The sequence below is a fragment of the Pinus tabuliformis genome, chromosome 5_1, assembly GCF_031772625.1.
Source record: "Pinus tabuliformis cultivar Carrire ecotype Pingquan chromosome 5_1, CPIR1, whole genome shotgun sequence".
NCBI classification, from domain to species: Eukaryota; Viridiplantae; Streptophyta; class Pinopsida; order Pinales; family Pinaceae; genus Pinus; species Pinus tabuliformis.
This window is the reverse complement of record NC_142305.1, coordinates 562,220,657-562,232,681: the sequence shown is the minus strand read 5'-3', so window position 1 is coordinate 562,232,681 and position 12,025 is coordinate 562,220,657. Positions and strand designations below refer to the sequence as shown.

At 33.8% G+C, this 12,025-nt stretch overlaps 1 protein-coding gene across 1 annotated transcript; it reads right to left on the bottom strand.

Moving 5' to 3' along the window:
* Positions 1-6,430: 6,430 nt before the first annotated feature.
* On the bottom strand, positions 6,431-9,782 carry LOC149166059 (putative anthocyanidin reductase). The gene is made up of 7 exons (XM_089431277.1): positions 9,681-9,782; positions 9,383-9,609; positions 9,120-9,286; positions 8,769-8,978; positions 7,327-7,492; positions 6,965-7,169; positions 6,431-6,864 (listed from the first exon to the last, which is right to left on the bottom strand). The coding sequence occupies exons 1-7, from the start codon at positions 9,701-9,703 to the stop codon at positions 6,720-6,722; spliced, it is 1,143 nt and encodes a 380-aa protein (XP_089287403.1). The 5' UTR covers positions 9,704-9,782; the 3' UTR covers positions 6,431-6,719.
* Positions 9,783-12,025: the final 2,243 nt, after the last annotated feature.

Below are 12,025 nucleotides of genomic sequence, written 5' to 3'. Positions count from 1 at the left end.
TCTTCTTTGGAGGTGAACCAGAAAATGAAATACCCTCTTCCGACAACATAGTAGATCACATTGTTTTCCAGCTGGGGCCTCCAGTTGCGTTGGATCTAGTCATCTGTTGTTTTTGTAGAGGGCTAGCATCCCATAAATTGTCCTACCAACCCTCTGTCAGCGAGGGCTAGGGCGATTTTTATCGGTTGGTCTTTTGGCAGGGCGATCTTAGAAATTTCCTCCAGTTTTTTGATGAATTTCGAGACTTTTGGAATGAAATGTTTCTTCCCTTTCTGCGAGAGAAATATTCTGAAGGGGTTGGTGGGGTGGGAGAAGGCTCCCCACCCCCAGGCGCACTCATGGTGGCAGCTACGCTCCTCTGCGATCGCAAAACCCACACGTGGATGCTGTGCCAGCAGCAGCACTAGCGGAGGTGGGAAGCAGAGCCCGATTGCGGGGATGTCGGGAAGGATTGAGAGCCCAGTAGCAGGGGCTGCCAGGCAGGGGGCTTGCGGAGGGCCGCAGGGGCCGAGGAAGCAGGGGCGCGGAGCTCTAGTTCAGAACGCGCGCGCAGATCACCCTGAAACTCAGCGCTGCCCTCCATTTTCATTCGAAGTGAAATATCGTATTACACATAGGTTTGATCTAAAGTGGTCATTGTATTAAATATGAAGTTTTGTCTTAAAATATTTTTGTCTCAAAATGCTTTTGTCTTAAATATAAAGTTTTGTCTTAAAATAATTGTCTTAAATTGTTTTTGTCTTAAAATAATTTTGTCTTAAACTATTTTTGTCTTAAATATAAAGTTTTGTCTTTAAATTTTTGTCTCAAACTACTTTTGTCTTAAATATAAAATTTTGTCTCAAAATATTCTCGTCTTAAATTATTTTTGTCTTAAATATAAAGTTTTGTCTTAAAATATTTTTGTTTAAAACTACTTTTGTTTTAAAATATTTTTGTCTTAAACTATTTTTGTCTTAAATATAAAGTTTTGTATTAAAATATTTTTGTCTCAACCTATTTTTGTCTTAAAGTCTATATTTAAGACAAATCAATTGATATTAATTTTTAATGTAAAATAATTAAAATAAAAAAAGAGTTTTAGAACCAAAAAGAATGTCTCAAAAATGCCCTTGATGTAGTAGAGTATGTAGTAGAGTAGTGAGTGTTTGCAGTAGAGTATGTAGTAGAGTAGTGAGTGTTTGCAGTTATCAAAACCTTTTTGGTTTTCCATGTTAATCAAACATGCGCGTTTTCTCCATGTAGGCTCGAGATAACGTTGGAATTGGGTGGGGTATTCCCAGTGTTCTCAGGAAATGGAAACAGATATACAACATAACTTATAATAACGTCCATGAGAAAGAGGCTTCGAGCCTCAATCATTGTTTACTACTGCCTCAATTGAAGACTATCTCATATGCAATGTCATTGTGGTGCATGCAAGATCTAACAACAAAGCACCCAAATTTTTCATAACGATTCCATTTCGTATGGTAGCAATCTGAATGTCAGTGTGTGTCGATGCATCAGTTACCAATGTTTCACCTTCCAGTTGCTTCAGTTATGTCTTGAAAATTAAATGCAACAAATGAGATCGGCCATATTCTAAATAAAACAAAAGAAACTCTGGTCAATCATTGTTTACTACTGCCTCAGTTGAACACTATCTCATACGCAATGTCATTGTGGTGCATGCAAGGTCTAACAACAAAGCACCCAAATTTTGCATAACGATTCCATTGCGTATGGTAGCAATCTAAATGTCACTGTGTGTCGATGCATCAGTTGTTTCACCTTCTAGTTGCTTCAGTTATGTCTTGAAAATTAAATGCAACAAATGAGATGGGCCATATTCTCTCTACGATTTTAATACGGTTGGTAGTTTTAGTATGGGGTATTGCTTGTGGTTTTGATATTCTCGATTGATGTGTCTTAACTCCGTTGTAGTTTTATATATGTGGATAAAGAATTTGTGAGAGTCATTGAAGTTTCACATATCTATGTGGAAGTGCTACTCCCCTAACATTTGCGGTACAAAACCTGTTTGTCCCGGGTGCGAATCAATTGTTGCACATATGGAGGTTGAAGGTTGCGCTTTGTGGTATAGGAAAACTGAGTAGGGGTTGAACCCTAAAATGTGTCGGTGCACATTTCCATTGAGAAATAATGGACCAATCCATCTAAGAAATGCTTATTTGAATGATTTAATGGTATGAAGCATGATGGACCAATCCATCTAAGAAATGATTATTTGAATGATTTAATGGTATGAAGGATGATGGCTAGTCTCAATCGTGCCTAGTCCCTCGCATTGGTATCCCTTTCCTCATATTATTGCACCAAAACTCTTCATCAACATCAACATTCTAAATATGTTATATGCCTTACGGTTTCAATACCTTTTTTCCTCAATTTCACCACACAATTAGCAGATTACAGTCTAAAGGGTAAGCCAGAAAGTATTGATTTTCTGCACTGTCTTAGAATTATCGGTGGCCTTTGTAGTCTCCTTGGAATGGTTAGATCTCAACTATTTTTCAAATTCAAGAAGAAGATATCCATAGCATATTGACATATGTTTCTATGGAATTGTACTGGTGAAGGGATATATAATTGCAATAATTTTTTTATTTTTAATGAAAATGGCATAGAATTGTGAGCTCTCTTATCAAAAATATTTTCTTGTAAACTATTTTTTCTATTGTGTGTTTACACCTCTTTTATTTTTGGATGAGAAAAGCCAAAATTTACCGATTTTCATTGGACATAGCCAAGTGGCCATGAGAATTGGGGATTCGATGGTTGAAGTGCAACCTTTTTTATATAACCAAGCCTTAGCATAATTTTATGCCTCAGATCTTCAACCTCTTCTCATTTGTGATTTAAGGCACTGTAAATCGATTTCAAAGCAATATTCCATTGACTTTGTTGGTTATTCACTCTACATGGATTATTTTATTGTTGGTGTTGTATCTAAGTTGTTGAGAAAATGACAAAAATCAATGGATTATTAGATTTACAAAACACTCTAATACACTATATTGTTTATGATACAATTAAAATAGGAAAAGTCACTCTCTCCAATATTCTATCATGGTTACAAGATGCTCAAGAGAAGATTGAGTTTCTACAACTTGAATCTTTGATTTAGTGAAATGAAATACAATAAAAGCATTAGAGTTACAGATTAGTTTTTGTTCAAAACAACTGCCTTTTTGAGTCTCAGAAAGACTCCAATAACTAGCCAAGACATTATCAAATTGACGATGATGGATTAGGAATAGATTTAAATGAAGACAAAATTCAACATGTACTTCCCAAGCTCGTCAGACCTCAGGAAGTAGTTATTAACAATAGGAAAGAACTAGTCTAGGATATGACAAGGATGTTTCCTTTCACATCCTAAACTATTCTAAACCCATCAAGTTTCAAAGTTTTTGATTTCTTCAAGAAAAATCAACTTCACCTTCTTTTCTTCACAACCACAGCGAAGTGTCAAATGGAAACATTGTGATTAGGTTGGTCATGTGAACGATCATTGTTTTGATCTTCAACCTTGCAAGCATTGTGGACAACACACTCATCATTTAGATAGATGCTGTAGACATAAGACCCATGCAAGATAAAATATTTACCTTGGATGGATTGCTTCTTGGAAATGGTTTTTAACTATGAAGAAGATATATAGGTCATACCTCATAGTTCAGTCTCAATTATTGACATATCTTGTGGTGGACATATCTTCATCTTCTCAGCCTGTACCTGACAGGGGGGAATTGATAGTCAACTACTAACATTACAAAATTATCAAGCGAGCTTGAGCCATAGCCTAAACCAAAGCCAACTAATAGAGCATAGAGCTAGATTCTGCCATAGCCAGATTCAGAGTTGCAGCAAGAGATGGAGTCATGCTCCATGAGCATGTTTTTTCTTGGTAGCCATCCTTAAAACCCCATCGATAGAATACTTCAGTTGTGGTTACATCAAATTCATCTTCAAGCCATCTTTAGGGAGCATTTTTGCTTCGAAGAAGACTTCATCCTCTATCCAAATTCAAAATCTTCCAAGAACTACTTTGAGCTTTAGTTCCAGAGTTAGTGGTCAACCTTCAACCACCAACAATAGAAACTTTTGGTTCTTCTACCTCTTTTAGTTTGTGTTATTCCTTAAACACCACCATTTTATAGAGCACATCTAGCCATTGGTTTCCATGCATTTTTGTATTCTAAATGATCCATAAACTATCATGGATATTCCACTTGATAGTGTGTCACAAAAAATATGATAATATTATATTATAAATATGAAATTCTACACTATTACAATTTTATTAAACTTCTAGATCTGTAGATTTTATTGTAACTAGTGCATGCATGTGATTGGAAATTAGCCAGAAAATAGAGAACGGAAAAATAAAAAATAAAATCACACACACATAATAAACAACATATGCTCTAGGAAACCCTTTTGGGAGGAAAATCAGTTGGAAGTTCACGATGCTCTGCTCTCTTTCTCCATCTCAAAATATGGTTGCAGGTATAAAGAAGTATGACCTGTGGCCTGCTAGCTCCTACAGCGCACAATCCTCTTTTTGTGCTCTACCTCATATCCCTCTTGTATTTTTTCACTCTCTATGGAACAAATGTACTCAAAAGAATGAAATGTCTCTTCCTCTTAATAGCATGGTTATAACACAACCCAATAGCCTACTAATGGTAAAGTTTGACAACGTCAACTCTTGACCAAAGTGACAATGTAGACTCTTCTAGAGTTTTTTACATCACAATCATGTGGCTAGCCCATTTTCCCATGAATAATGGGGGATGACGTGACATCCTCCAAAATTATAGGTGTGAAAAGAGGAAGGCCAATTTCTGAGTGGCATAACTTTTGCATACATTCTCTGATTGACATGTTTATTGTGTCGTTGGAAAGATCTTTGTGTATAGAATAGCAAGAAAATGTGTGACATTAAAGTAACAAATTTTTAACAAAAATAACATCATTTGATGCCTCAAAATTCTCCCGGAAGGTTTTAGACCCCATTTTGCTAAACTGGGTCCCACTCGTAAAAACGGCCCCATGCGCCGATTCTTCCACTTTTTCCACTTTGAATGCATAAATATGTATGGAAAAAATATAGTGATCCAATTTGTATCACCAACTCTCTTCTTGGACTCATATACACCCCTTTCGATTAAGGAGGGGAATGAACACCTAATCCATTAGGATTGGTGTGAAAGAATTTCAACAATCATATAAATCCAAAAAACATTTTGGAATATGAAACCAAGGTTACACAAATGTAATTATATGTACATCATGTGAATAATATTTTTCCTATCAATTTTGTGTGAGTTTAACAATATTATTATATCATTAAATTAAAGTATGTTTCTAATTATAATTAGACATATTGGTCATCTAGTTAAGAGCATGTGTTTCCTAATGGTTACGAGCATGTGTTTCCTCCTAATAGGTCACATGTTCAAAACTAGAGGGGGGTAGAGTATGTATTCCTTCGTAGCTTGTCCCACAAACAAACAAGGACAGCTCATACATCAATTTGGTGTGTGTCTTGGCCATGACCTTAAAATTGGATAATAATAATAATAAGTTTCCATTTTTAAAAAAATAAAAAAAGATTAAATTAATTTTCTTAAAAGTTATAAAGTTAAAAAAATCAAAATAATATAAATACACTAAAAGAATAAAAATTAACATTTAAATTAATAGTAAAGGAAATTATAAATAAAATTTGTAAACAAGGAGGTCTCTTACACCAATTTGTTGTTTGGCTTCGGGTGACCTTAAAATTGGATAATGATGATAATAATAATAATAATAGGTTTCCAATTATTATTTTTTTTAAATAAATTTAATTAATTTTCTAAAAATTATATAGTTAAAAAAATCAAAATAATACAAATACACTTGAAAAAAAAATTAACATCTAAATTAATAGCAAAGGAGATTATAAATAAAATTTGTAAATCTAACCAATACGAATATATTGTATAACTCTATAAATCAAATGATTGGTCAACATAGATGGACATCATAACATCGCTTCATGATGCATTTCATATTGTGAAGATTAAAAATATATAAAAAATTAACTAAATTATAACTTTAGTTTCCCTAACATTATTATTATTAGCTATGAAAAATAAATAATATATGAGTTAAGCATATATACATTTAAAAAACATGTAATAAAATTCTAATCATAAAAATCATAAGTTTTGTTACAAACCATGGGCCAATATTATAGTTTACTACTAGAACATACCCAAAAATACACTAGTTTTGAAATAAAACTTTAGCTTTAATATATGATTACTACTATTAAAAATATTCTAAAATTTTCCACAAAAATTAAAGAACTACCATTCACTTAATAATTATCAATAATTAAATTGAAATTCTAAAACCTATTCTAAAATATAAATTTAATGAGAAATTTAAATATATTTATATAAAATAACAATATTTTCACAAATTCTCAGTGAAAACCATATAACATAACAATATTATTCACAAATTCTATCTATCAGTCAAAACTACCATTCACTTAATACTTATCAATAATTAAATTGAAATTCTAAAACCTATTCTAAAATATAAATTTAATAAGAAATTTAAATATATTTATATAAAATAACAATATTTTCACAAATTCTCAGTGAAAACCATATAACATAACAATATTATTCACAAATTCTATCTATCAGTCAAAACTATTTCAGCCGTCCATAAGATTGAGCCGATTTGATTGTGTCATCCAAAGTGTCTGCCACGTCATGCTTGAATGAAAACCCCATATCCAAAAGTTTCTTCGAAGAAGCAGGAACACGAACACCATTATCATCTTCACCGTCACCTCTGTCATGATAAACCAAATTTCCTCACCTTATAAAAAAACAAAATAAATCCCCAAAAATATAACTAAAAAGACCCTACACGATGGGTGAAGTCTACATACTTGAATTGTGGAGTGAAATGTGGATAGAGTTTATGGATGGAGTCCGATAACTGAGAAACGGTGAGAGAGGTAACACAGCAAATATGTCGACCTTGTGCTTTTGGTTGCTCCATCAGAAATATATGGGCCTCACACACATCGTCAACATGAACTAACGGTATTGATCCCATAAACGACTCATTCAACTTCAACCCCTCAATATTGCCTGTAATATTTTCAACTGAAGTTGTTAGTTTTTCAAACTAAAATATTTCACATATTGATCTGCCAGACCCTCTCCTCAACTCAAATAAAAGTGAGTTATCATTCGCCTTCTACCTATCACTGGTGTGCAAAGAACATATAACAAAAAGATTGCATACCTGTAATGGGGCTTAATATTTCATCACGTGAAGACGGAAATGTACTTGAGATGATGGCTGGCCCACCAACGTAACCCGGTCCAATTGTCACAACCTCCATTTGGCCACTGTTTAACCCATACTCAATGGCGGCTTTCTCCGCCAATGTCTTGGATATGTAATAAAACTGCACGCACGATAATCACGATCCGTAAGTTATGCCATATTTGAGATACTGTTTTCATGTATCAGAATATGGATCAAAGACCGTAGATTTATGGCACTTTACTTATATATGTTATGGGCTATATGGAAGATGCTGAATGTTATTATTTTTTAATAGAAAGGATTGAAGGTGTACTAGGACATTAACAAGACGATGGTTTATTTCAAGGAAATTGGCCCAATGTGGGGAAGTAAAGGTGGAAGGAAATTTAAGCCGAGAGGGTTATGGCAATCCTGGCTTTTTTTTTTTTATAGCACTTGTGCTAAGAGAGTATGTAGTTGTGGAGTAGTTATTTATATAGAGTTTGATAAATTCTATCATTTTTGTGGTAATGTGGGAAAGTATTCAATAGTAGAGCAGAAATTATTGAGTTGTGGAAGTATTGATTGTGGTCAAATTGTTAGGAATTAATCAAATACAAATTTATGGAGATGCCAAGGGCATAATAGATTGGGTCAAGGGACAAAATGAATTCAATCCTCCAATTTTAATCAATTGGATGAATCACATTAAAATTCTGATAAGATTTTTTCCAGAAGTAAAATTTGATCATATTTATAGAGAACAAAATTAAACAATTGATTTTCTATCAAAAAAAAGTATTGCAAGAGACACAATACAAATTTATTGATTGCGGTCAAATTGTTAAGAATTAATCAAATACAAATTTATGGAGATGCCAAGGGCATAATAGATGAGGTCAATCGACAAAATAAATTCAATCCTCCAATTTTAATCAATTAGATGAATCACATTAAAACTCTGATAAGATCTTTTCTAGAAGTAAAATTTAATCATATCTATAAAGAACAAAACTAAACAACTGATTTTCTATTAAAAAAAAAAATATAACAAGATACACAAGTAAATTTTACTTTTACTCTCTGAACAATGCAGACACTATCAACTGCTCATAAAACATATAAAAATGGAAGTTTTTTTATGCTTCACAAAGTGAAGAGAATGAAATAGTTTTTATGCCATAAAATGAAGAATGTTAAGGTTTTTGACAAAATCAATACTACAGTTTTTGAATAATCAATTTTGTGCAGCAAAAGATGTCAATCTTAGAAAGATAATTTGAAATATTTTGATGTAAAATTTTACTGTTTCCAAAGACTAATCCAAGATTGAAAAATAGAAAATGTCCCATGTACTACCTTTTTATTAATATAAAAAGTAACGTTTTTCTCTACTAAAAAATTTCGATCATCCTACTCGCAGTGTAATTACGTACACTAATAGGGCCGGCTTTACTGCGCATGAAATCGACAGGAGTCCATCTTGACTCGTCCAGATTGGAGCCACTAATATGTTCCCCTTGTTCATTTAGCGGACAAGCTGCTGCCGTTGACGAAGTATAAACCACACGCTTCACCGACTTAGCACGCGAGCAGGATTTCAATACATTCAATACCCCTTTCAAAGCAGGCTGAACAAAATCATCCTGTCCCACAATTTATACCTATTATTAGGATTATCCCTCAAAAGTTTCACAAGAAATGAAAATTTTTATACTCTTGCTAAATCCCTTTCAATACCTTCCATATGAATCAGAAGTTAAGAGAAATTTATGCATAATCAGTACCTCAGAAGGCTTGGAGAAGTCCATAGGACTGGCCACGTGGAACACCCCTTCACAGCCCTCCACTGCGGAATCAAAGGTGTGCTCTTCGCTTAAATCTGCTTGGAAAAGCTTCAGTCTCTCTGCAGCACCAGGCAGCGACAGCAGAGGCCCAGTTTTTGCCTTGTCATCTGCATGCACAAAAATATGAGAATAGCTCACACCTAATCTGTAAACAAAGTGATTAATTAATGAATAAGAGCGAGCAGAATCTCCGTATTACATACTTGGGTTTCTGAGGGTGGCGTTAACAGTGTAGCCTCTCTGGAGAAGATTCTTGACGAGCCATGATCCGATATACCCTCCTGCTCCTGTAACGCAAACCTTCATGCCCTCTCCACCTTCGTGGCTTTGCATTTTTCTCCTATGATAATGATATGCAAGTTGCAAAATGAGAGGCTGAGTGCAACTTAAATATCCAATAGCCTTTCCAATTGCGGGTTTCATGAATAATCTGAAATCAAATAAATAGGAGTGAGTTCAACAGAAATCTGTTCCAACTACTGATTTCTTCTCAACCCTCACCTCTTTTCAATGTATTTCGTCATCACTAAGCACGTCTTGGTGCAGTGTGGGGCTAAAACGACTTTGCTTAAATGGTAGCCGGATCCACAAGAAGTAGAATACGCACTCTATTCCTAAATATCTATCATTAATTATCATTTTCAGAGATCTATCAAATCTAATATTTTTTTTTTTTCCCAAAAGTCTTAAAATTGCTTTGTGCCTGTACCTATTCTTCACCAATTACTGATTTCTTCTCAATGCATTTGGTCACATCAACCCTCACCTCTTTTCATTGTATTTCGTCATCACTAAGCACGTTTTGGTGCATTGTGGGTCTAAAACGACTTTACTTAAATGTTAGCCAGATCCAGAAGAAGTAGAATACAGACTCTATTGCTAAATATCTATCATTAATTAGCATTTTCACAGATCTATCAAATCTAATATCTTTTATTATTCCCAAAAGCCTTACCCATCCTTTGTGCCTGTACCTATTCTTCACGAAGTAAAACACAACTTGCATTTTTCAGCCTGCCATTCAAAGTTATCTACTCAAACCTTTGGCATTTTCCACGATCTATCAAATCTAATATCTTTTATTATTCCCAAAAGCCTTACCCATCCTTTGTGCCTGGTCCTATTCTTCACGAAGTAAAACACAACTTGCATTTTTCAGCCTGCCATTCAAAGTTATCTAGTCAAACCTTTGGCATTTTCCACTATCTATCAGATCTAATATCTTTTATTATTCCCAAAAGCCTTACTCATCCTTTTTGCCTGTACCTATTCTTCACGAAGTAAAACACAACTTACATTTTTCAGCCTGCCATTCAAAGTTATCTAGTCAAACCTTTGGCATTTTCCATGATCTATTACATCTGCGAATTTTTCTTCAAAAGCATCGTTAGTACCCCATATGTTTATAACTCAAATGTATTATAGGTCCAAATGAAGGGCTACGGTATGGAAATTGACTTGGTAGATAATACTCGAGACTCGTTTGAATGAAACATCATTTCGAGACACTTCATAGCTTCCAAAATTATTGAAGTGCTTTCATGGCGGAAGGGGATTAATGAGCAGTTTGCTTCCAGGTTTTTGGTTCATAATATCCATTCATGATAAATGCCTCCTTCCCTTACTCTGATCTATTATTTGTTGGAGAATATAGGTTAGTTAAGTACATGACAACAAAAATGCCATGTGGGCGGTGAAATAAAATAATCCATGCAGGGTAGATGCTTCGTCACTTTGATGGAGAATATAACTTATAAATGTTGTAATACTTTATAAGAACATAAAAAAAATTCTATTTGAAACCAGGTAATAGAATGAAAAGGACATACGTAATAGAAATTCTTTAAAAAAAGATTAAGGCTGTGTAAATGATAAGGACATTATTTAAAATAATAGACATTCTAGAAACCCTTTGTTTATTATAACTATCCCATTTATTATCTTGTAACAAATTGGTGCTTTCGGTGTGTCTTCATGGTTTCCACGTTGAATATCGCATTTTATCAAGTAATCTAATCAAATGGGTTTTGAGTCTTCCATGAGATTTCTTCATTATAAATGTGATGTTGTATTAAGCGGAACATTTATCACGAGGATGTTATTTATATTAAAGAGTATATATGATTATTGAATTAAAGTTTATGTGATTTATATTAAGTTTTTAAGATATGTTTTTGGTGATATTCACATTAAAATTTATTTGTTGCATTCTGAATTAGAAAGTATGGTTTATTCTGAGGACAAGATGGATCACACTTGCTTTTAAAAGCTATAAATGAATTTTGATCTGATTATTGCCAAATGTATTGTCTGGGAGAAAGGCGCCAGCAGGGTTGAGGGGAAGAAATGCATAATGACATATATAATGATATCTATTTGTATACGATATTACGGGTACGATCGATGATTCGAGCTACGATCCCATACGACGCTAAAGCGTAATTACATATATAATAGATGCATTTCAGAATGACTTATCTATTTCATTACGCGATATTATATACGTAATTACGTATATAATTGCAGAGATCTCACCGACCAACCAAATAGTCTTTCATTTCATCCCAGGCGGGCACCATTGTAAGCCTCATGTTCAACACACGATTCCATTTGATGGCGTTGGTCGAGCCTGCTTGCGCATCGATTTTTTCATTCAAAAGAATATCTTGTGACCCTCAGCTAACGTGCAAGCAGTAGTCCGGAAGCAACCCTCAGCTAACGTCATATATATATATATATATATATATATATATATATATATATATATATATATATATATGATGTTAGAAATAACGTAAAAATGATATAAAACTTTGAATACTAACCAATCAGAATTGACGTAAAGG